We start from the raw sequence: 26790 nt of genomic DNA on the forward strand, positions 1-26790 counted from the left end.
CTCAGTCGCTGGTACCTCTGATAGGCTCTGCAATTGGAGAGCAGGAGCTTTGCTTTGTGCAACATAACCTTGACACACACCAGTCAAAAAGTTTGCAGTCTGCTGCTGCTGCTTCAGACTCATCTCTCGTGATGCGACTCCAACCAGCTCTGCTGTTTCCTGCAGAAAAATCTTTGTTCCAATTGAGCTGCCTCTAAGCCAGCCAAATTGAGAGTTTAATGTCTAGCTATTAATATCAAGCTGCAGCTTGGAGCCTTGCACGTTGTAAGGATCCAACCTTTCTGTGACATAAGCAGATTGAGAATGCCCCTTTCGTTCAATATTTCCACTGCTAGTGCCAAAAAAGCAGCTTTATGGTTAGTTAGGAATGATCCTGCATATTTCAAGGGAAAGCTTGGACTTGATTCCTCAGTGTACATGTTACCCCAGATCCAAGCTGAAACTTCACTGTATTCAGCTAATAGTAAAAGTAGGGGCAGTATGGAATTGGGAAATGGAAAATGAGAAAGTGTCTTAAATATCCTTAAATTGCCCTGGTTAAAAATGTCTTTACCTCTTCTGCAGTCACATATGCTTTCTGTGGCTTGATGCTGGGGAAGACAAAGCAGGATGCACTGTATATACTGCAGACAGGCAGGCTTAGTTGAAGAAATCACTGCCTGGAGAAAAGCGAGCATCAGAGCAGAAGTGATTGAGAAACAGTTTTCCAAGCTGTTTCCACAAGTGAATCAGTGTGTTGGGAAAACAATCCCATCCTCCTGACTGGCTTTAACTGAGAGGCTCCAAGGTAACTTATTAAAGGGGTCCTGGGGGCTATAAATTCTTCTGTAGTTTGTGTCCTGTATTTATTTATTTGCCTCTTCCAAGCACAGACTGATATGTGTGTGGTGTTGGGTTTGCCAGTGTTGCTGTTCGGTAGCTGCGCAGATGATGTCCTTCTGCTGTCCCAGTCATACTGTGGTCATCTCTTCCTTTCATGAGAAGTGCCATCATGGAGAGCTGCATCCTATGGTGCTATTGGCTAATTTTCCCTCCCTTATCAATTACACCCTGCTCTCTTATGAGTAGTGTCACACAGACTTTTTGAAATATGTCCAGGCTTTCCAAATCTGACACTTGTTCTACACATCACTGTAGATTTTATCCTTTGTATTGCATGTAGAGCACCTGAAAAATGGACAGTGCATTTTTAGCTTTTCCTTGCTGATTTGCTTGTGCAGTCAGGTGGTTCCTGTTCTCAGCAGTAACAGTTCTTATCAGTCCTGCCTGTGCCCTGCGCTGTTCATTTAAATCTTCCTCCCTGTGCAATATAGATTGCAGTCCCTTAACAGTGTCACAACAGAGAATTAATCCCTAAGGAAAGGGAAAAGACTAGTTGGTTTGCTGTGAGTGGAAAAGAAAAGGAATTCTCACATTAAAAACATTTTCCATAGTGGTTCGTGTTGAATGTTTCTGTATATTCCAGGGCGGGTTTTTATTTGATGCCAGAATAAATAGAAATACCTGCTGCTTAAAACAATTCATTAGAGAAGCAGTGCCTGGCTTTAGCAAAAGCCTTACTGAGACTGTCCTCCAGACCAGAATCAAACACACTTCAGTGCATTAAAATGAACATACCGTCAGTTAGAATGTCCCTTAAAGGGACACTCTGTAATTAATTTGATGTTTGTGAATGAGCAGGACCTCACAGCACTGCAGATTTTCCTATCAGTTGTGGCTGTGCATGGCAATGTAGAATTAGGCTGCTGGCTTTACAAAACCAAAGGGAGCCATGCTACAGTGCAGTGGAAGACTTTCTCTTGCCTTCTGGTTGCTAAGGAATTAATACTCGGCTGCACAACTCAGACAGTGCAGAGCTGTGCTATTGGACATATTCATCACTACCATCTTTTGTGCCCCACCCTTCCCACAGCGCCCTTCCAATTTCTTTTCACCAGCTAGTAATCTCTCCTCTTCTAAGTTCTTAACAGAAATTTGTGTGCCAGTAGAGTTTAATTTAGGATTGCATACATTTTAATAGAAACACTGGGATGAATGCAGCCACTCAATCACAAATCCCTGCTAACACAACCCTTGCTCTTCCTCGCTTCAGCGTGCTGTTTGTGCTTTTCCTTCATGCTTGTTTGGGGGACACAGTTTCAGCAAGGCTGCTTTGCGTGTGCACATCTGTTCAGTCTCCAGCTGTGAGCTTCTGAAGGATAAATCTAGCTTCCACTAGATTCATTGCATGAGTTTATTCCTAGAGAGACTTGTGGCTTGGAGGTACCTGAGATGTCTTTGGAAAACCTGATGTCCTGAGGCTGGTGCTTTGTACTTCCTGAAAATTAGCTGTCATCTCAATTAAGCTGTCTCTATTTGGGCATTCAGAATCACTGAAAGTTTTTAAAATCTCGCAAGGAAACAATAGTCTGTGAGAGCCAGAAAACAAAACCTAATAGAAACAAAAGTGAAACTGACCAGTCTGCTTTTGGAAAGGCAAGTGGGAAATACAAACAAAGGCCGTGTACAAACAATCTGTTTCTGTTTGTCCAGCCTGTAAAACAAAAAAATAAGAAAGCTGGGCATGCCAGTTTAAGCAGACTATGTATTTATTGTGAAATACATCAGTTTTCTCATTGATTTATATGAACGTTTACGATGTGTGCAGTGTATTTAGTTGAATGAAGTGTTGATACTGTTTTGTAAAGACCTATTTTTCTCTTTTTGTTGTTATGGAAAGTGAAGCATTTGAATTTTGTTTGCCTTTGGGTTTGTTTTGCAGCTCAGTAGACTTGTTTAGATTTGTCTTTATTCGTTCCATGTTCTCATGACAGTAGTGGATTCTTGGTCTCCTTAGATGGGAAGTCACTATGGCAGAGAGATAGTAGCCAAACACTATCAGCTTGGTTTGGATCCTTTATGTTCCCATGATACATAGAAAATAAGTAATTAATCAACCAGTCTGTTCTGAAAATTAAGCTGTTAGTGCCGTTTTCTGAATTTCTGGTTATATCAACCTTTTTTTCATCTTCTCTCTGTTTTTTCATGTCTTGTAGGGGGAACAATTAGCTTATGTAATTAAAATAAATGAGAGCTTTTAGTGGAGGGAGAGTCAGTGACAGATCTTTCTGACCATTTGTCACTGCTCCCCCTTCCATATGTAAGTAGCTCTGAAGCATCACAGATCCTCTCCTGCTCTCATGACTAATCCCCTTCCCTTGCCTTTTTGTTGAAGGTCTGTTTGTCTTTGGTGGTGGTTCAGAGATCTTAGAAACTCTTGCTCAATTTTGTTCCTTCATCTTCTCTTTTGTTCAGCTGGGGCTGGACACTGCGAAGCTGCTCTCCTGGGAGAGGCCTGGATGGTCTGTCTTCCATCACGCTAACCGCATGACTTGCCCACTGGGGTTATGGAATTTCCCTGCATTTGCTACACTTCGTTCTTCATAAACCTCCAGCAATTCCTTATTAGTTCTCCTCCATACATAATTTTCTTTTTTGTAGCCCCAATATGTGTTTTCACTTTGTTTTCTAATTATTTTGCTGTCTGTCTTATTGTGACTCCTTGCAAAATTAATGCAGTATATTTAAGCTTATCTTTGCTCAAAAAACTTCCCCTTCAGCCATGGTCTTGTTGATGGCTTTTGGTAGCGTGTTTTTGATAAATGCTGGACAACAACTGCCCAAAATGCTGCGGAAAGGAATAATATTATTCCTTCACCAGATAATGTATTTAAGAGTAAAATTCCTCCAGGCCGTCGCATTGCCTTGTTGTGCAAGGTGAATGCTGATTACTGTTTGAATGGAAGGGTATCTTCAGAGAACTGGTTGCAAGTATTGTGTTGAGGTACTTTCCTGTCAGGAATGTAGGACTCCAAACCAAATCCTAACCTAAAGTCAAACTGATGTGTGCCTAAGCTCCTTATGTTCCCTTGATTAGAAGGAGTATGTCGTGAGGGAAAATGTTTGCTGTGACTTTGTTGGTATTTATTCTGACTTTATCCTTTCATTTCACCTCCGTGTCATAACTCACTTTACGTACTAAATCACTGTGCAGTTCGATTGGTACAGGTGCAAACATGTACTGCATTCCACTCTAGGGCCATTTAGGTCTGTGTGAAATTATATAGACGTGTACACAAAACACCTGGGAATTTTAGTCTGTAGTCTCCTAGCTTGAAGGGAAGATATCTGTGCAAGATTTCTCTTCCACACCTTCTCAACCCCCGGCCCCTTCCTATGTTTAGAGCTTTGACGTGCAATCACTGCAGGGAAAAGCTGTCTTGTTGTTACTGTTTTAATTAACAGTTCCCAATGAACATACGTGACAGTGCCTCTCAGAAGTAGCATAGTAATTTTCTTCTAGCATGGAGTAAAAATAATCAAAACCTTAATTGAAAAAGAATGCTTTTTCTTTTGTGCAACAGGCACTTCTCATATTTTGAATTTGTATGAGTAATGCTAGAACTGCTGAGTTACAGTTTTACCTCCTGGACAGTTTCTCTGCCGTGATTGTTTTCTAAATTAGAGATGATTTGTAGGACACTGCCTGAAGAACCAAGGCTTTTCTTATGGCCGAATTCCATTTAATCGCGACCTAAAGAAATCTCTGCTGTTTATCTCTGAAAGCAGTCTTTGTATTTGCAAACAGACAGGCTGAAGGCAGTAGTCTAATTGATGTCCAGCTAAGCACACACTGCCAAACAAATGTCAAGAAAAGCTCTGGAACTGCTCCTTGCTACTGTCTGTGAGAAGTTGAGAAGTCTTTGAGGCAAGCACAAGCAGAACGATTTTGGTATATTAGATCTGTAGACAGACAGCTTCTGTTTGTTGGGGTGTTTCTGCTGTTGTCCCTTACCTCTTCCATGTCAATGGAGATTTGCATATTGCAGGCTTTACATGCTTTCTGCACTGCTCCACCAACTTCACACCTAGCTCCATAACTTCCTGTTGCTGAAGATTTGTTCCTCTGGAGGATTTTTGCAAGAATGAACATTAAAAAATAAAATCATCTCTTTTGCTTTCATAGCTCATCTTGCTTCCTTCTTTCTCTTTTTTTTAAACATAAGGCTATAGAAGGAGAGATGTTTGTTTTCTACAGTGCCAAACCTCCTTGTCAGTACCTTATAAATAACCCATTGCTCGCTGTTGATATCTGTGCTAGAAATGCCAAGACAAGATTTTCCACAGCAGAAAGCAGGCTTTTCTGCCATGACAACCATTCAGACAAAGTGAGCTAGGAAAACATGAGAGTCAAAAGAGTATTTGCCCATTGTTTCTTATCTGAAGACAGGGAACAGATTTTGCACATCCTGACTTCCACTCCAGTGCCTTAGCTGCTAATTCATGGCATCTCCCTGTTAATCAGATGTTGTGGGTATTTGTTTTTGTACGTGCTGCTTTTCTTCAGTAAATCTTAAAGCTCTTTGCTGAGAAGATCAGAACGGTTGTCTATACGGTATAGAGAAAAGGAAACCTTTGGATTTGAAGAGGCATGCTAAAGGATAGAGCTGGCTGGGTGTACCCCACATCTCTTGAGTCTCAGACCTGGTCCCTCAGCTGGAGGCAATGCTATCTCTTCTTAGGCTTTCCCAGCGTGAGCTTGGGTTCTTTATGCAGCATCTGGTTCTTCAGGTTGGTAAAACAATGATTCAGCCCTTCTACAGACCAGAGGTTTGAATTCCTTCTTTTTGTTGCCCACGGCTTTGTTTTTACCTCTGTTCACACATTCCAGCCTGGTCAGTCAGCTGCAGACTGCAGTCAAGTACTGTTTAAGAAAGCATGGTGCATTTATAATTGAAAAACCTCTGAAGTTTTTCTTCTTCCCCTGTCAGACATAGATGGCTTTTATCCAATTGACTGCTTTTCAGTGCCTTTATCCTTTGCTGGCTTGAAAACATTTCAGATAGTTTCTATTGTTTTATAGACCCTGTAGCTAGAAAACCAGTCTGTGTAAAAACATCTGTATATAGCTGTGCAATAGGCTACAGGCGTAGGGCAGTAAGGCATGATTGCATTCATTGTAATGTTTGCTCCACTGAATAATCAGAAGCATTCCAGTTGCACACAGGATATGTAAGAGTAAAGGAAGGAAATGAAGGACAGTTGTGTACTATGCTTTTACATTTCTTTTATTTTGCAGCTTCCAAGACTAAAATGCAATTTTGAGAGCAGGTTTAAAAATGCAGAGATGAGATTTTTACTGGTGATAACCAAGAAAGCTGCACTGAGAAGTCAGCATAAAACACAAGAAAAAATATAGTTTGTTGGCAGCACCTCCCCTAGAAAAGGAAGTTTGACCTTCACTGATTTTTCATTTGTTTTTTTTTCAAGTTGGTTTACCATCTGGTATCATAATGTAGTATAAAAGCAGCCTATTTCACAGGGTGTCTGATCGTGGGAGGATTTTGCTATTCTAAGTGCACTTAGATTTAAAAATAAGTTTAAGTCCTTGAAATTGTTTGTTTTGTTTTGTTTTTTTAATCCTTTTGGACCTTCTGATGCCCCAGCACAAGCTCCAGGTTTCTTGGTTGTGATTATGTTGCACATAACACAAATAAGAATTGGTCATGTAGCAGGACTTCATGCCACTGAAAGTCTTCTTTGTGTTGACCAGCCGGATGAAAATGCAGTAGGAACTGTCCTTCAGTACAAGCTCACAGCACGATCTCTAAATTCAGAGGTAATGGAATACCTGAATTTGACCAGATCTTCCTTGTGGAAAACAGTGGGGTTTCCTATCAAGCTACAACCATTTTAGAAAGAAAGGTGTGGAAGTAAGAGACAGTGAATTTTTGACCTAAATCTGATTTTGACTAATTAGACCTAATTTGGACCTACTGTGAATGTCATACATGCCTCATATGCATACACAGCTAATTTTGGTTTTCACTTTTAGTTTTTGGGAGATTTTTGTCCAAACCAAATCCAGTGATTCAAAGGACAGCTTACAGGTACATGCAAATATTTATTTGGACTCGTGTTCTCCACTACATACGTTTAAATTTCACTTTCAGATTCCTACAGTCAGTAAGGGGTTTGTCTGCATTAGTGTGACAAGTTTTTTTTGCCCTTTCAATCAGCTCCTAGAACTGCACTTAACCTTTAGAAAAAAAATGAAAATGCTAAATCCAGTCCATCAAATATGTTTCTCCTCCTGCGTTCTTTCAGCATGATTTGTAGAATGCTAAGGATTTCTGTGTTTGCTTAACTTGGAATTAGCCTTGCATTTCTACTTTAGTTAGTGGTCGTGAGCAGTCAGCAGGTTGAAAATATTTGTTGGCTTTGTGTAGTTGTGTCATACATTTTTGTGTAGCCATTTTGACTGATCTGTTTGCATTAAGGCTCTGTCTGGCCATAATTAGACTGCTGGGTACACGTTAATGTTCTGCTGAGCATCTGCTTGTTGGTTTTACTTATGTCATCCATCAAGCTCAAGCATGTGTAGCAATATTTGCTCTGTAGTAGGCAAACAGAGTAAACACTGCAGCTCTTTATAAGTAAACAGAGGCCAATAAGTGAGGAAACTGTGTGGATGTTTTTATTTATTGGAATATTAAACTGTTGCTCTAAAATGAATCCAGCAATCTAATCAGTCTTCAAAATACTTGAGATGACAGAAAAGGAAAAATTGAAAATAGAATTTATTTTAGAATTTGTTTTATGTCTCTGTTTAGGAAACCTCGAGACAGCATTCATATTTCCAATCTTGTATGTCTACATTTGTCATCTTTTCTGGTTATGCCAGAGGGAGAACGTCAGAGACAAGATACTGTCTTTGCCTTGGTCATGTCAGGTTTCAAGTATGGATGATTAACTCCTGATTATGCCTGTCCTGCAATGTGACTCTTGATTGCTTCTGTGGAAATACTGCTGCCACCTTGTAAACCCTTCACTCACCTCTTAGAACTGTCTCCTGCCTTGGATTTCAACAAAGCAGTGCTGGTCAGAGTTTATCTGCTCTTCTAGATATTTTTTCCTGTCGTTTATCTTGAGAGACCTTTACCAGCTGAACCGTAAACTGCTGTGACCTGAACTGAATGCTTGCCTAGATTGTAAGAATTGGCTCTTTTGTGTGTTTATTTAGTTCAGACACTTGATGAAAGTTGTATTAGCCAGAAAAAAAAAATTGTATTAGTCTTTGTCCTTAGCAGGGAATCTTACCAACACCAACAGTAGTTGGTGTTTGGGTTGCCTCATGTCTTTGGAGCTGCTGTTCACACAGGAGATTTTGTCAATGATGATTTTTGGTTGAACATCTCAACAAAACTTCTCTTTTCTATTTTTATCTTTATCTTTGCTGTTTGATGCATGTTCAAACATAGGAAAGCTGTAGTCCTTATTTGTTCAGTGAACTGGTGTGTTTACAGAGATGCAGAATACTCAGGCATGCACTGGTGTCTCTGAACCATAGCACAGTCTAGAAGGTGAAGTAAAAAGCTTTCTGTTTTTACAGTGAATTAAAAAAAACAAACAAAAAAAGAAACAAAGGCCAACCTTCTGAGGATGGGAGCAAAGTAAAAAGCCAGGAAATGGCTTAATGCTCATTCTCCACAGCCAGTGGCAATAATCCTATTGATTTCAGTAAGATTTTAATCAAGTTTATGGTGACTGTGATAGCTGGTACAATTAGATCGGAAGTAATACATGTCCAGCTTGTTTTTTTTCTGTGAATGCTATGTAGCTATTTATGCTGTCATTAATCTGGAGGCTTTGTTGGGAAATTAATCTCATTACATGGCAGCTGACAGTTCACTGCTATTGGACACCAAAGCAAGCTTGTACAAAGGTGCACTATCTGCTTGGCTGGAAAGCACAGCTGTTACCATCCTAAATTCTCTCCACGACCCACAGTTACTGAATGGGGCTTGACAGCTGAAAACCCACTCCCCCGTCCACTGTGCTGCAGATTCAGCACATGGTTTTAATCAGGAATACATCAGTTTGATTCAGGAGTGGAAATGTCACCATATAGCAGAGACTTCCCAGAGGTGTTTTATTTAGAGGGATATGACAAGGGACAATTCTCCCCTTGTCAGCAGTTTAACATAAAAAGCCTAGAGCAGTAGTACATGTAGGTATGGGAATGTCTCACTGGCCCTCTGCAGGATACAGCATTGGTAAGATTCTTCAGTGCTGCCTGCAATTGCTGTCCTCCCGTGAGCCTCATGCACTGCCATATCTGAATTCAGTCTATAAACTTCAGAGTATAAACGCCTCATGACTGAGACTGACTTGTATCTGAGAGGCCCCAGGGACTCTTCTGGCTGCTATCAGTCTTTGCAATTTGCTCAGCAGTATTCATCCAGATTCATGTTTTCTTTCAGAAGGAGCAGAAGTTTGAACATGAGAGACTTCCTTTTATTGAGCGTGTGAAAAGTTCATCCTGATCTTGGTGAAAATTTCTTTCTAACTTGTGCTACTAAGTTCTTTGAAGGTGTCATTTTATTTTCAAGTAATTTAGAGAGAGGTACTAAAGAAACTAGATGCAGGACATACCAAAAATATCTTCACATTACCTCTGAAATTAGCCTCTACTTCTCCTGGCACTGTGATGTTTTATGGCTGCATAAATACTCAGATGACATACCATGTGAGTATTCCCTTCCTATGGAGTAGAAGTAAGAGTGGGCAGCTCTTTTGGGGAGTCCGGAGGATGACACTTTAGATTGAGTCATTTAAACTGATGATTTGTATGGAGTGTGTGCACTTTGTACTTGTGTCTGGCTGTACTCCTGTCTGTCTTTACTTAAGTTTTTTAATCCATGGTCCAACTTGATCCAAATTTGAAGACATGTCTCAGAAATATTAGAAGTTTTGGAAATTTCTGAAAGAGAATAAAGTAACTAGAGGAGAAAGCCTCCTCCCTCTAATGCTGCCACTGAAGGGAAGTTCACATTGCCTACATGTACATCAGAAAGCCCCAGAGCAGCTGTGTGAAAAATCAAGCCATTAATTTTGCAGTGAGAGGTTTTTTCTTTTCTTGTTTTGTCACCTGCCCTTGCTATCAGGCAGTCTGACTGTGGTACTGTGTGAGGAGAGAAGCAGAGCAATGGCAGTCACTTCGTCTCCTCTTCCTGCCCAGTGGTGGAAGGATTACGTTCACTCCCTGGTACTGGCAGCAGAGGTAATAGTGCTGAAGAGTTAAAGACAGGCTTCAAACTTTAGTGTGGTACAGGTTTTTCAGCCTAAGTTCTCACTTCAACAGAGTAACTCAACCCTATTAACTTCATCAGACACAAACTCTGGATTTTGCAGGTTTCTCAGATCAAGCAGGCTGTGAGGTTAAATCAGCACTCGGCAAAGAATTAAAACAGAAGGGCTGAACCAAGAACTGTTAAATAAGCTTATCAGTGCATGTGTTGGCTGGCAGTTTGACAAAGAAGCCAGGAGCTTAGATAACTCTGTGAGTCTGGATGTAGGAGCTGTAATTGAGAAGTATCACAGAAGCAATTTGGAAAAGCATCTGTTCAAAGTTTGATTACTGTGAATCATCCCATTCTGCTGGCTGGCTCTGCTAGTCGCCTGAGCTGCTCTTATTTTGCCAAGAGAACAGCTTGACACGCATACGGTGCCTAAAAATAAAATACACTTTAAATGTTAACATGTTTCGAAAGTATAGATTCATTCACTTTTTGAGAGCAACAATTGCTTCGTCATTCTTTAAGAACATGGAAAGAATTTAATTGAGAGCTGTGGAAGAATGCCATTCATCAGCAACACAGGTGTTCAGCCATCTTCAGAATTGCCTGGTTCAGCAGACTGATGAAACTCTCCAGACATGGAAACAATGCTTGTCATACACTGCTGAATGTTGTTCAAGTGATTGCAGGACTCATCCTTGCTGATTAATCCACCTTTTGACCAACATGATGGCAAAGCTGTGTGGCTCAGTAAAGCTTTTGAAACTTTTAAAAGTATATTTTAATTTATTTGAGTAGCTTAATGAGTTTTATTGTTTGCAATTATGAGAAAGTCAGGATCCAGCATTCAGTTCCAGTTGTTCTATTAGCTCTTAAATCAGATGCTGTTTGGTACAGAGACTCCAAATATTTTTTCTGATGTATTTCCAAGTCTGACCTTGTCTCTTCATTCTGGAAAGGAGATACTGTGGTATTTGAAGACTCCAGGATCCCTGCTGCTGGATTCCATGTTCCTCTCTGTTTTGCAGTCTCAATAAAAGCTCTAATTTGATCTTTCTTTTTCATTCCCCTTCGTTCTGTCTAAACTCAGGCCCTTTGTTGAAGCAGATGGCTCAGATGAGTTGTAGGAACAAACTGTCAGATTCAAAACTGGAAGTCATGGAACTGAAAAAGCACTGTGAAAACAACCTGTGTAGGATTTTGAAACTCTATACAGTTTGCAAAGTTGCAGCTACTACAGGTAATACCAGGATTGTTTTTTGATTTCTCATAGGAGCATTACCTTCAGATGAGAAGTTCCCTGTGAGACAGGATGGATATTAATAAGCTGATACTGGTATATGTGCAGCAGAGTGAAGATCATGCACTGTGGTCTCCATTAAGCGTTTTGCTTTCTGATGGCAAATGTAATTTTTTTTTCCTTTCAGTCATTTATTTATGTCTTGAAAGATGCAGCTTATTCCACTGATTTCCATTGCTTGCTTCCTTATCAGTTCAATTATCTGTCCTTTCCTTATTCGAAATGTCACTTCTTTTCACACACCAAGGCAGAGGCCTTCGTCCCTGAATATTTCCATGTCTTTCTCAGGCCTTCTTACAAGCTGGCTCCTACCTTTACTCAAGGCAGCTCTTATGCCAGAAACGCCTGACCTGGGACTGTGGATCCATTTCCCTGCAGCATTTAAGCAGCGGCAAAAGTTCTGAGAGCTTATCTTCCCTTCTGATCTTATCTCTTGTCCTCCTTGACCCCAGCCTCCCACAAAAGTAGTTCAGTGTTGCTTGTGAGATCAAAGTCATGTTTCTTGAAGACTTCTAGAACATAGTTGTTATCTTCTTTTGCTGCATTTGTCATCATCTCCTTTCATTTCCTAATCTGTCCATCTTGTTCACTCAGTTAGAATTAGGCTAGGCTCTGTATATTTTCCAGCACTCTTTGTTGACTCATCCAGTCCATCAATTCCTCCCCATCTAGAGTCCTTTCAGATCACCTGGCTAACTCTTCTCTTGCCTTTTCTCTTAACAGGAGTACAGCTGTTGTAATTTATCTTGCTTTGGATAATTAAGCCTATGTATTTCCACATGTGTGCATGAACGTGCAGGCTTTCAGCACGATGTAATGATGGCTATGAACAGATGGTGAATTAGTTGCCTGGGTTTGAGAATCTGCTTTTGGGAATGGTCATTTGATTTGGGCTAAATATCCACAACCTTATACTAAATTATAGAAACAGGAGTGCAAAAAGAAACACTGTATTTTGCCTGCTAGAGATTCGCATTCATCAACAGCCTGAGCTCCAGTTGCTGGGGAGGGAGTGGGAGAAGCTCTTTGGAATGTGTCGGTTAGCATATCAAAGTAGAGTAAACACATAGATGATACCCTGCTTCCGATGCTCCAGTTAATAAAGCAACTCCTCTTGTCAGGTTGGATGAAGAGGATTTATTAATCTGCTGTCATCTGAGGAAGCAGTGGTTTGCTGAAAGAGAAGAGTAATGTTAATGGGTTATAAGATGTCACGCTGAACAAAGAGCAGATGGCAAATAAAAAAGGATATTTCTTTTTATCTCCTTTGCTGAGGTCTTAGATCCTAGTATTTTATTGTGAAAAGCAGAAAAATTAGTACTAGGAATAAATTCAAGTGGTTGTTTCATGCATTCCTTTGCTCCAAGACAAGATCAGTGGTCCCTTTGTAGCTCACGATGGATATCTGTTCTATGAGGCTAATCACTATGCTTATTTCCATCTTTCCTTGCATTCCTGTGAACGGTGTACCTCTTTTCAGCTGCAGTCATTAAGGTGAATGTTTACATTTGTAATCACAAACCTTTGATGGAACCAAGCCATTGGAAGGGAACGCTGTTTTCAAAGATGCCCATGCCAAACCTGGGGGGGACGACGACAAGGAGGTGGTTACGAAGTGTTCTGAAGGTTATCTAGTCTTTACTGGCAGAATGCAGCATTGATTGTCTGGTGTGTTTTTGTAGGCCTTTGTTAGGGCCTCTTATAGGCCAAAAAGATGTTAGACTGTGTCAGCTCTCCACCTCATTTAGTTTGGCATCTGAACCAACGTGCTACTAGCAGTGTGAGAGGTTAGACTTTTCTGCCATGCTCCTGAAGGATTCCTGCCTCCTAGCAGTTTTATTCAGTCTTTTCCTTCAGTCTGAAAGGAGGGTATTTGTGATGCAGGAGTCTGTGAGAAAAAATATGCTCAATATAATACTGGTATGGTTAAAAGTTGAAAGGCCAAAGACATGTAGGAAAACAGATCTAGGCTTAGTGAACTGACTTCTAGGTGTAAACTGTGTGCTTAAGTAAGTAGAGCAATTTCCTGAGTTCAGAATACGCTTTTGAGTCGCATGTTGTGGATTTAGGGGAGGACATTTATTCCTGAAGTCGTAAGAATGCTAATCTCTAGGATTTTTGCCTGGGCAGCCCCTTGAAAAGACTGCTGAAATCAGTGAATTAGCACAGTGTAAATTCAATGCCAGTAGCGTTAGAATAAGGCTCTTGACTTCGTGGGGAGTGTCTGTGTGTGGGCTAATCAGTAAAGGAGCAGAAAAATGACTCATCCTTTGTACTGAGAAAGCCACAAGAGGGTTCCTGGGAAACACAAAAGCCCTGCAGAAACATTGGATGCTAAAGCTCAAAGTTGGCCATGCTGGGGAAGAGGTTCCTCCTGTCCCATTAATTGCTGTCCTGCAGGGTAATTAAACAAGGAGGAACAGATGATAGCAACAGTGCTTCTTTCTGCACAAATTATTTGCAGAATCTTGCCGCCTTTGGAGATCTACTGACATTAAGATGTTTACCTGCACCGTGGCTTTGTTGTCAGAAGCTGTGGCATGGCACAAGTTACAGAAAGAGCGTGTAGACAAACCCCAACTAGATGTGAGCTTATCTGATTGAAAACAGGTGGAGCACATTCCTGCAAGGAGTTCAGCCTACGCTGGAAGAGCCCCCTGGGAAGCTGTGTTGGGCTTCAGGAGTGCCGTGACTTATATTTGGGTGTATCTCCATGTAGCCAGTAGAAGAAAACTAGGGTGTGTGGTTGAATCTGGCTCTTGCAATTAGTCCTGGTCATTTGAAATGCAACCCAGGGGTTGGTAGAACCAGGGGTGCCATAGCAGTAAGTTTGGTAAAGATTCCCATTATACGAAAAGTATCCACTGTGAAAGCTAATGTGCACTTCGTTCATTTGTAGCACTAGGACCTTCTGTTCTGAGGAGTATATTATCAGCTGTAGAAGCATCTGAATTATACCCACAGCTTGCATTATAGATATAAGGGAGAGATGGCATTGGTTAGTCTTTCAGGGTGTATGTACTGAAAATCAAGGTATTCAGAAAGTAACTACGTGTTGTTTAGCTATTTATTTTCCTTACTTGGCTTTTGGGAAAGTGACAGTGTTTTCAGAGTTACCAGGAAAAGATTTTATTGGTTCACTACATGACATCAGTCAGTCTCATAGGGAAGGTTTTTAGCCACAGAGTACTTTGTGTTCTGAGAAAGCATGCTACATCTCTGCAGGTCATGCTAGTTTGGAGGCAAGAGGCAGAGTTTTATAGAGGTTGTGCTGAAATTCAAGTTAAGGTGGATTCCCCAAAGTAAGAAGAGGCTTTTGTGGGGATGAATTTGCAGCAAGTTGTATGAAGTTGTCAGTACAGACTTCTCTCTCAGACACGCTGAGATTCAGCTTATTTTGTGTTTTCTGTTCTCTCTAAGGCTGGAGGCATCCTTATAGAGAGGCCTCTGAAGTGGTAGTTGATTTCTAGCAGTGCCTAGAGATAAGTTATGTTGCATGGTCCTTGGCATCAGAAACTCTTCTCTAAAATACTTAATAGTGTTGGTTGTTACCTTGTCTTCCTACCTGACTGTAGCTTCCTCCTGTGCTTTGGATTTTGTAGTTCCTTTACTGGTGATTGGCAGTGACTGCATTGCTTCCAGTGTGGTTTTCATTAAATGCAGTGACAATGAAAGATATTGCAAAGCAAAACAGTTTCCATACATTAATGTTAAATTCTAATGGAAACCATGTTTTTACTGCAGGATTAACAGAAATTGGCATCCAAATGGCTATCAAGCACTACACCAAATTAATCTGTGCCACTAAAATTGCATATCTGGCCTTGAATTAGCACATAAAATGAAGGAACATCTCACGCTGTTAGCTTCTTCTGGATGATACCTGGAAACCAAACTTGGAGCTGGAGGCTCTGTAGGACAGCGATGGTAATAACCTTAAAATCTAGACTACAGGCTGGAGAGACTCCTTCTATAGATACTGTTGTTTTTCACTTGGATGCGTCTGCCTTCTTGGGACCTCTGTTTATTCAGCTGTAGAACAGAGAATGTGTTGGAGGCAGTTTAACAGGTTCTTCCTCTGTTGTTTTTTTCATAGGTAGACATCATAGAAAGAAAAAGTATTTTTCATCTTTAAACGTTGCAAGCACTGAAAGATTCCTTTGGTGACTGACTTGATGTGAAAATACAAGCCTCTGTCAAACGTATTATTGCAATAGAACAGAAAGGCAGTGTGAATGATTTGTAGGATTTTCTGATTTTACTCCTGTAGGATGTTAAGAAAGGCTATGGGAGTGTAAGTGATGGCAGTGTGTGAGCTGCACAAAGAGAAGAGTTGTGAGAAGATGAGAAAAACATCAGTTCAACATCAAATTTGTAATGGTGGGGAATGGGGGGTTTGCTCTGTGCATATGGATATACAGCGAGTGCCAAGCAGGCTTCAGGACTTCAAGTTTGGCTCTCTTCCCAACAGCAAATATATTGAGAAGAGGAAAGCTAGCCAAGTTTTAATCAAGTAAAATTCTGTATCCAGAGGTGGCTGGCAAAAGAAAAGATTAACGTATTAGAAGTGCAATGAAAACAAGACATTAGAGGGTTGAAAGCTGGAGTACCTGGATAAGCCACTTGCTGAGTGAATATTCCACAGATGTCTAAAGGAAGTCCCAGGTGTTCTGAATACGATGAAAGGTGAAGCTGTGCTTCAGAACTTGTCTTCTTCAAGCTTTGGCTGTCACTGTGGCAAGTATGTAATATTCTAATGCCTAGCTGAGCTGGTAGGATATATGTAATCATTCCCCCTAGAGATACTACTAGCAGAGGGCTTATTAGCTGGCAGAAGGGCCAACAGCTGCAAACTGTTTATACATGACAACTTCTTGGATAAATCTGAGTTTACACAGTTGTCTGTGTCCTAAGGTTTGCTGTAGAAGTGCAGATAGCATTGAGTATTCAAACTGAAGCACAGAAGTTATGGACAGTAATTATGCAATTTCTCATGGGAGACAGGAAAAAACCCTCACACTTAGTAATAGTAAAAATAGTAATTGGCTTTCCTTTCCTCTCCCGCTGATGCACCTGCTTGACCTTTTTTAATATTAAAAATAGATTTTTGATAACTGCTGCCAGTCAGTGGTATATTTGGAAAGATATGGTCCCTAAGAGAGCCACTGCTTATATATTTGCATGAACATGCTGTAAGTTTAATAAATCAGTTCAACTTTCCTACTTTTTTTTTCCCTTTTTTTTATTACTTTGAAACAAAATATGTATTTCAAAACATTTGAGGCAAACATAATGCTGTAACAGTTTGTTATAGCCAGCTTGTGACAGAATTACTCTTATTAATAAGCTCTCATTTTATAAGCTGGATTTCTTACTGAGATCAGCTTCAGCAAAGTTTTCTGCCATCTGCCATTCTAGAAGTTTCTTACCCCAGTACATTTCTGTTCCTCTGTTGTCTGATCACTAGGCTTCGTGCAACAAATATCTTTAATATTTGTTATAATAAACTGAATTTAGATGTCTAGATTTTGAAATTGTTCATCGTAGATATTAGAAATTGGCTGCTCAGGACACTGAAACCAGCTAATAAAAATGAGGTGGTTAAGAGTCTGTAACTGAGCCACAGTTTACTTCTTTTTCAGCCACTGTTGAATGTACAAATCCAAGTTACTTTTCCACCACTGAGCAGTGAGATTTTTAGCACAACACGGTGTTTCTGCCAGTCAATTTCAGTAGGGATTACAACAGCTGAACAGGGACTTGAAAAGAATCATTGCTTGAAGCCTTCGTGGCGTATTTGAAATTTTAATTGATATTTAACCACTGTTACTATATTACCTGTACTCTTAATTTGCTACACTGCATATCCCAAGCATGGAAACATTGCTTCCTTTCATTTCCAAGTGCCATGAAACATGGAATAAGTCTGATTTTTTTTGAAGTTTATCAGAAAGTACCGTGAATCATTTTGAATTAAATTGGCTTGTCTGAGTGACCACTGAGCTTGATGTGCAATATTGCTTTGTTACTCCTCAGTTATATTCATGCATGGTTAAATACAGTTGAGTGGCATATTGGCAGTGGTTAAATGGAAGATGATGATAGAATCAGGATTAGTAAGAGAAACAGCACTGCCAGTCAGAATCCTGCTGTGGTTGGGACTAGAAGATATAAATCAGGAGAAATATCTACTTCCCCTTCAGAATCAACTAGGAATGTTTTGTGATCTTTAAAAGAAAGAGGAGGTATGTTCATAGCTCAAGATGCACTGCAGGCACCAACAGCTGAGGTTCTGTGACCAGGTCATTGGTTTATCAGGTGCTGGGAGTGAGGTTGCAATTTCTTTGACAAGGTAACCTATTACTCCCTGAGTGATTCCTTGACGTCCTTAGAACTCATGTGAGAGCAAGTCCAGCCTTCTGTGGTAATTGATGTTTAAGAAATTAAAACTTGATGTTATTTTATGCATCTTGTATGAATGTGGCCTTCCACGATTACCAGTTTTAATATAAGCAAACATTAATGCCTAATCTTTGTGTTGCCTTCACTCTTTACTGCCCATGCTGAACTAGGAGGCTATTGCCCATCTCTTCTTTCTGTCCAGAATTCCCCTAGCAATAAATATCCCTGTCCACATTGTTGTTAAAACTGATAAAAACAGAACTGGAGTTCTTCCAGACAGAAAGTTTTACACTGTTTGCACCTTGACAAATACAACTTTTTCAGCTCCAACAGAAAAAAGAAATGAGCTCATGTCTGCATTGCACTAAAGGCAGATAAGTCCTACCTACCCCACTGTAAGAACAGGAAATGCATCTTGTTTTCTGTTTAATATAAGCAAATGGATTTCCTTTGAAAAAAGGCATTTGTGAAAGGTCTTCATGCTTCCCTTTCTGCAGGGTGGCAGAAGGATGTGAGGTAGCAGAATGAACTCAGCACATAGGCTACTGCATGCCAGTTAGAAATCTTGTTTTCTACGTATACTTGTTGTGTCTGTGTGCCTTCTGAAGTGTGGCTGTTTACCAGTTGAGGCATAGAAGCATCCTTAGGCTCTTTCTCTGTCTCTGATCCCTATACAAAACTTCCTGTGACTTCACTCTGGTTTTTAGGTGGCAGATGGAACAAGAGTTCATCAACAGATTACCTGTGATGCAATTACTACATTTTCAAGAAGTACAGTGATGGTTGCTGCAGGGAATTGTCTGGATGCAGGAAAGGCATATGGAAATTATTGCTTTTCCACACTAGAAGTCTCATACTGTCACTTCTAAATTCCTTTTTGACTTGAACCTGCAAGTGCTTCTGGTGCCCGCACAAACAGGCCCAGAAAATACTGCACAGCTGTCTGCAGGAAGAATTTCTCTAAGTGATGGAAGACTTTTGCAGTCTATGTTGACTTTCTGACTTGCTAGCTTTTCTGAGTTTGCTATTCTTATTTTGTGTGGGTATGAAAATAAGGGAGATTGTAACATCCTTTCAGGAGTCTCAACTTGCATAACTTTATTCCTTCTCACCAATATTAGTCTGAAAATCGGGGCAACTCCATTTAACTAGTTGTTAAAGCTGCCTGACTGTATCTGTATTCCAGCATGGTAGTAGCAGACGTTTATAGATAAACTGCAGTGAATTTTTGAGTCTGCATGGGCAGTGAAATAATGAGAGTGACTGTGCTTAACTTGAGTTGTTACATGTCTAATAAAACACTGAACCAACTTCTCACTACTACAATGGACGAAGTAGGTGATTTTGTGAGAAAGCTACTTAATATTTTTCCATGTTGAGTGCATATTTTCATCATTTTTGCTGAATTACTGCTGTGTGTTTTAAGTTCATGAGTTGTTTCACCAACTCTTATGGGTATGTTTGCTCTATTTCTGTTGCAGGAATTGCTTACCTGGGAGGTGTCTGCAGTGCCAAGAGAAAATGTGTTCTTGCTGAAGACAATGGTCTCAATCTAGCATTTACAATTGCACATGAACTTGGGCACAAGTAAGAATTTGTATTTCAATTTCTTTCTTTACTGATGCTACTGTAAGCTACTTGCATTTAAAAGCTTACAAATGAAGTTTCTTTTGTGACATGCTCATTATGATTTTATAAATCTGGTAGATTGATACTTAATTTTAGAAGACTTATGTAAGTACTTCTTTGGCACACATAAAACTTCCTGTTAGATACTCCCCTGTTCTCCACTCTACAGTATGATTTTTAACATCTTGAAGAGGCCTCATTCCCCTGAATGATTGATGGTAATGGTTAGAGATGAATTCTGCAAATTATGCTCTAGAATAGGTCCAGGAAAACAACGTCAGTCTTATCATCTTTGAAGCTGCAAATTTTTCTTTGAAGTTCAGGTAACTGACAAGAGTTTCAGTAATACTTTGGTAACAGTTTGACCTCTGCAAGTGAAATAACGTGTCGATACTGAATTGTAAACATCAGCATTTTGGAAATACTACTAAGCATAATTATTTGATCAACAGAAATAAATTGTATAACTTGATTTATCAGCTCAATTACAGCTGATCAGCACACTTTCACTGGAGGGAAAAAAACAAAGCAAAGGGTACGATAATTCCCATGAGATTAGCAGGTCCTTTCTGCAGGTGCCCTTGAAGACCTTAAAGCTGCCTGTAAATATTCCATGGACAGAATAAAACAAACTGACTGGAAGAGTCATTTACTACATAGTCTTAGTGCAGTTAATGAGTTAACCCAAAGGTCACCATTCACATTCACTGCTTTCCAAGCTGAATGTAATGTGCACTTACTCATAATACTTACGAACTTTTTTCCCTTTCCATCGACATCACTGTGGTTGCACTGTGTCACAGTTAGACTGTGTAATTGATGTATAGAATTAGACCAGGAACGCATTTATACAGAGTAAGGTCTGTGCTATGGCATTTTCAACTACTCTTTTTTCAGTGTCTCTGGATGGAAGGCAGAAAATCCTACTGTTGTTTCTTTAGTATGAAGCTATGCAGAAATTTTGTCTGCACCCTTCTGGACGCATGCTGTTAATGTGTCTACTGTATCTTCCTTTCCTGCAGAAACAAATAATTGACAGCTAAATCACAGCCAATGTGTGAAGTTCAGATCCTGCTCAGTCTCACTGCATGGCAAACAATTATTTTACAGCAGTGTGTTTCTGAGTTGCGTGGAGGATATCTATGTTACTACCAGAACTGACAAGATGAAAATGAATCGCCTGTTCACCATTCAGTGACACCAAAGGTAGCTGAGCCAAACCAAAGGTGGTTTCAGCAGAAATGAAGGATTTGGTTTTATTTGAACGGTGTGCCAAGATGTTAAACTGAGCCTAAGTTTAATAATGAATTAACCTGTGGGTAGTGTTTAGGGAAATTCAGCACTCATCTCTGGATGGGCCAAGACTAGGAGGGAAAAAAAATACTTGGGCTGCAGAAAATCCAGCTGTGTAAAAGGCTGAGGCTGCTCTGCCATGGCATTTGCCAAATTTCCCAGAAGAGCTGTCAAGCTGTTTTCCAATAATGCCTTGCAAAAAATTCACAACACAAATAAGGGATGTAATGCTTTTGGATACAACTCTCCATCTGTGAACTAAGTAGCAAACTCTATTTTCTTTTCTGAGTTACCAGTCTTGGTGGTAAGGCCTTTCTCTTTTGTTTTTCTTTTTTTATTTTCTCCATCACGGAAAGCTATTTCAAGTGGTGCATATGAGATGTCTGAAAAAAGAGGTTAGCAGAGCATGACATGGGCTGGAGGATTCAGACAAGTGAGTTCTCTCCTGTGCAGAGAATCATTGGCTTCAGCAGAGTTATAGATGCTGCTGTGGGAGGAGATGGAAAGGTTAAATAAAGGTTGCAGGTGAAGAGGGACAAGTGGCTGAAGTGATTGCATTTTGGAACAAAACTGCATCATGGGCCCCTTTACTGAGATAAAAGAGACTAGAACAGGCTCAGGCAAGAGAAGTTAGGAAGGCTGTGGGGTGCTGGAGGAACTTAGAGAGTCCTTCTGCCTATTCTTCTCTCAGTTAAGCCCATCCATGTGCATGCTAATCAAATCATGATTCATGTCAAAGGAAAAAAAAATGCTGTCTTGCTGTCTGTCTCTCATCGCTCTCTCTGAGCATGAAGATCACCCCACTGTGCTGTCATCTACCATTGGCCTGGCTAGTTATTTCAGATGGATCAGTTTACTGGTGCCTTTCTAGCCTTGAAGTCAATCTTTTCATTGATCTTACTAAGTTTCAGGCCTCTCCTTTTTCTCTTGGTTTTGAACTGTAACAGGGTGCTCTGAGCAATCCTGTTTCAGCAAGTCTTGTGCAAATATGAAGATTGTTTGCTGACTTTACCTTCAAAGTGGTAGAAGCATTTAAAGTGATTTTGATGTTTAAGGAAACTCATTGCAGAGATAGAGAAGCTGAGATCAGCTTCAATTTTAAAAAGAAAAATCAAGGAAAAGTAAATGCAGGGTTTTTTTTAAATTTTATTAAAAAAAAAAAAAAATCCAACCAAACCTACATCCACGTGGGCAAAAATACAAGTTTTGGAGACCCATAATTGTGAGATTTATTGAGGGCTGATTTCTTTAGGGGTGTTGAAGAGCTAAGATTTATTACTTTTTGCCCTAAGACTAACAAGTGTCCATGGAGATCAGAAGCTCAATTTGGCATGCACAGATAGTTTCTGATGTAGACTTTGGAAAAAGTGAATAGATTACTAATTGATGCATCAAGTTCCTAACCTACCACTAATGTCACTTGGACTCTCTGCAAAAACACTGTTACAGACAGCTGCACTGAAAACATGGAGACGTTATTAAATAGGTCAGTCAGGATGTTGTTTATGTGTCCTATAAAAATTCATCTTCAGGCTTACCCTGTAGATGTCTGTTGCTTGATGTTGGGATGAGTGGCATAACTTTCGCCTGTTGTTTTTACGTCCCTAAATCTGAAGTGAGAGTTTTGTTCACAAAAGGAGCAGCCATTTGTAATCAGATACAGTTCTCCTTACAAAGAGCCTAGGAGGAGAAATTTTCTATTATGAGACCACAGCAGACAGGGTAAAGAGTTCTGAATATATGACGAGGCTACAAATCATGATTTTTTTGCATATATGACAGGACCCTCAGCAAGCATTGTTCCTTCATTCAGCATTGTCAGTAGTGGATGTTTTTTGAAGTAACACACTTTAATGTAACCACAGTTAGTTGGTTTTTATCCAGTTATTGCTGTGCGGAGTGCTGTGTTCTGAGCTACACAAAAGATGGTAATCATAGTGGCCCCTGAAGTTTCAAAAACTTTAATTCCAAGGTTTCCAAATTAGAAACAGCTTAATTTCTTGAAAACTTTCTTACTCTTCTCTTTCCTTAGACTAGTTGGGCAGCTAGATCGAGTTTAAAAATGCCCTACTGGATCCAGGGAGATCCTGAATAGTGCCTCTCTCATCCCCCATGAAGTTAATACCTTATACCCCAAGGACCACCCTGAATGACTGTGGCATTTAGAAAAATAGTGCCATTTTCACCTCCCTGGTTCTCTTTGGCCCTACAGCAGTGACATTGTTTTACCATTTTCAAGACATCCTTCAAAGATGGCAAATAAGTTTGTTTTTGTTTTTCCCCAACAAAAAACTGGGCTTCATCCTTGTATCTGTTATCCTAAATGAAGTGGGTGGGCTGTAGCCAGTTGATTTTTCAGGACAATACCAGCTTTGTTGCCATTCTTGCTTTTTTTTTGTTGTTGGATTTTTTATTATTTTTTTTTTATTTCAACAGCCTTGGCTTTCCTGTAGTGGGCTGGAGGGAGACTTGGGTGGGGAGAGAAGATTCCCATTCATGAGCTAGAGGAACCTGGCACTGCCTAGATGGTAAGAGCACAGCCAGAGGTGGTATGGCTGGAAGCCATGCTGTGTCAGATGCCCTTAAGAAAGTGAATCAAAATCAACTAACAATAAGCAAGATGCAGTCTGTTGCCAGCAGGCTGAAATTGCACGGCCTCAGACTTGAAGCTGAAACAGATGAGGACAAAAATGAGTCCAAAGGTTAAAAAAAAAAAAAAAAAGAAAGAAAGAAAAGTGCCTCTAGACACAAATCTAAGAGCTCTGGATTTGGAATCAGCAAAGAGAAGAATTTAGAACCATCAGGTTTCTGACTGTAACAATGATTTGCTTTAGATGTAATGATTGATCCATTTTGGTTAACATGACTTTAAGGCTTTATTTGCTGCATAATTAAGCATGGCTTTTGCGGTGTGTTTCAAAGAATAATGGTGTTGCTGGTAAGGGTAGAATGGTCTCTGGATGTTTCCTCTATGGCCTGATATCTATGCTAATAATATTGTTAAAAACCTTGCTGTTCCAGTGCAGCACCCAGCAGGGAGATTCTGCCATGGAAATGGCTGTAAGGCAGAACAGGAAAATATTGTAGGCTGAGCGTGTCTTCAGCTGAAGCAAAGCACGTACAGAAAAAAGTCCTGTGACAACTTGCAATGCCAAGTCCGGGTCAGCGTGGTGCAGGTGTAGAAGCATACTTCCTAAGAACCAAACAGGAAATTAACATCTTCCCTCCAGTGCATAAAGATTTCATCATAATGCATTTTTGAATTGAAAAGTTTCATATGGATGCTCAAGACCTCCAGAGTAGTATTTCAGCATGTAGTCCAGGACTCTAGTTGCCAACAGGCATATCTTACTCCTGTCCATGTATGTTCTACCATATAGAGACCTAGCAAAGAGGTGCTGATCTCATTGCTCTGTAGCTTAGTGCCATTTACTTGATGGCTCAGGGATGGTGGCTGTTTGATGGCTGCCTTGTGGCTGTGTATGTCTCTCTGATGGCATTGCTGGTGGCTTGAGAGTAGATTCTGTCCTGTGGGAGCAGTGGTGCAATTCCTTCTGTGCCTTTATAAAAGTCATTGTGGCTGCTTTGACCATGCTGCAGAAGACAGTGTGTGCTGGAACTCATGTCTGCCTTCGTAGGGGTTGGAAATCAAGGTCAGTTGGATCCTGTGGGGGACCAGAAATTGATGATGTGACCCCATGCAAGCTTTACTCTGACAAGCTCAGGTACTAGTAACTGTGTTGTTGCACCAAGACTTCCTAAGTAGCTGCACAGTTTCTTTCAGACAGTTAGTGTCTCAACTAAATTCTGCTAGTGCCAGCACACTCCATTTTAATCTCACTTGAGTTCTGCTGTTCCAGTACACTGCAGCCCTGGGATTCTTGGGAGTGACTGACTGCTGTGTAGACATACCCTGAGGCTGGCCAAAAATGCTGGCAGCAGTCTGTACCCACCCTGGAGTTGCTAATTTTATTTTCTGCCATTTGTGTTGTAAATCAGTTGTGGAATGTCCCTCTGTTCCCATGCTCCCTTATTCCCCTCCTCCCAGGTTTCATTCTTCTTCTACAGATAATTACAAGCACATTTTCACAGTTAAACTGCTCCTCTGCACAGCTCAACGCAGACATAATGAAACACTGTCTAATTCATAATGTATCTTTATACATCAAAATTAGCATGATCAAGCCTGAATAACTATTTCATAACACACTGATTTTGAAAGATAAGGTAGATACAACCCAAATTGTCAGTGGATGCTTATTCCACTTCAGTAACACACTGAGACCGAAAGAAAATTATTGTACACCTAAGCTTAATATTAGTAGTTTGATGACAGTTTTCTGAAAACTGCATCCTGAGTTTGTCACAAGGAAGCAGAGATCAAAGGCAGATACAGATCTAAACACATGTAAATAAATAACAATAGATCAGTGGAAACTTCTGCAGGTATGGGTGGTTTGACTTGAGACGTTGAGAAACAGGTCGAGGTGGAGCACCAGTAAACAGACCATGTGTCTGTGCCTACCATAAGTTATCTTAGTTTGTATATCTTCTGTCATACTGAATTCCAGAAGTGGAACATTGCTGCTGTTAACTTTGGCTGGGCAAGTTGTTTTTGTAAGATCAGAATCATACGTGCGTCCTCGTGGATGATCAGTTTGAGTGCAGGGCTAAAGGTGTGAAGTTGTTTGGTAGAAGCTGAGTAGAATTTGAAGCAGGCAGAAATTCTGGGGAAATCAGAGAAAAATACAACTGTGAAGGAGAAATGGAGGGGTTTGATCATGTGATAGCCTCTGGATCATATGATTGGTTATATTTAAGTTGTGTATAAAACTGCAAGGTATTTGCAGCTGTAATGAATAAACCTGATAATCCTAGCATAGTGGTGAGGTGCCTTTCCTCTGTCACATGTGTATTTTCTCATTCTTGTTGTCTTCTGAGTTTGATTGTCTGTTTATAGTATTGGAGTAAACCACATTGGAACTGTGCATGGGAACATCTACCTCCAATTGCTTCGTGGATGCTTGTGGCAAGCATTTGTGTGGTTTTGGGCAAGGATTTCTATGGTTTTACTCTATGCTTTGTGAAAGATGTCTGTGCAGTGAAGCAATGTTCTGTCACAGACCCACTAATTTCTTTGTTTTTGAGCATCTTGTACAGCTTTACTTATCCTAATAAAACTGTGCCAAACAAGCAAACAACAGTTATTTAGAAACTCTCAGACAACACAGTTTCATTTTATCAACAGCTTTGTGGCTTTGCCAGCTATGTCTTTCTTTTTGAAGGGTAATTCTGCTGAGTAAGCCAAGGCCATGTATAATAGCTGGGCTATAACGATTTGGCAAATCTTTTATATGCTTCCTGCTACTGGGATTCTGGTTTCATACTTTACTGGCTTTGCTGGCAACAGCCGTGTGGCCCCAGTGACCCAAAGCATAGGAACAGCACAAGCCCCCATTGTATGACCTCCACAGTACACAGAAACACAGGAATTATTGGGTTTGCAAGTGCCATTTACCAAATAATCATTTGTTCTTAAACAAGGGCAGCAATCTAGCTGAAGTATTTACTTTTCCACTAGCAGCTGAGTTCCAATAGCTTGAAACCCAGGCTGTCTGCCTGGCCTGCTGAGTTCGACAGGTTCCAGGTGAAAATGACTGCATTTCTGTGGAAGATGATAAATCCCAGACTGTCATTGGAAAAGCCTTCTGTCGTAACTCAGCAGCAGCAATGCCAATGGAAATGATGTTGCTTCTAAAAATGCGGTTCCCTTTACCATTATGTCAGTGGAAGGCAGCACGGTGGTGGAACAAGGTTGGCTGTCTCTTTGACTGCAGTTGTGTTGTAGAATAAAATTCATCAAGAAGTTGTTACTGGACAAACAAAATAAACAGGACTCGTTTGTTCCCAGTGACTGCTTTCCATTTCTAAGTCCTCCTAAGGTGCCGACAGGGAGTTCTGTCATGTATATCATTGCTTGAACCCCATTTTCTAGAAGAGAAGCCCTGGAGTTCTCTCAGATTTTTTGCTTTTGTTCTTGTTTGCTCT

At 40.3% G+C, this 26790-nt stretch overlaps 1 protein-coding gene across 7 annotated transcripts in view; it reads left to right on the plus strand.

Annotated features, from left to right (window-relative positions):
• ADAMTS17 (ADAM metallopeptidase with thrombospondin type 1 motif 17) overlaps positions 1–26790 on the plus strand; it is a 166766-nt gene that overhangs the window by 43910 nt on the left and 96066 nt on the right. For all 7 annotated transcript variants that reach the window (XM_052672570.1, XM_052672566.1, XM_052672567.1 and 4 more), the window contains one exon: positions 19302–19407. In XM_052672570.1, the coding sequence (XP_052528530.1) occupies positions 19302–19407 (106 nt within the window). The remainder of the gene's footprint in view (positions 1–19301; positions 19408–26790) is intronic.

Source organism: Tympanuchus pallidicinctus, unplaced genomic scaffold (assembly GCF_026119805.1).
Source record: "Tympanuchus pallidicinctus isolate F22 unplaced genomic scaffold, pur_lepc_1.0 scaffold12, whole genome shotgun sequence".
Lineage (NCBI taxonomy): Eukaryota > Metazoa > Chordata > Aves > Galliformes > Phasianidae > Tympanuchus > Tympanuchus pallidicinctus.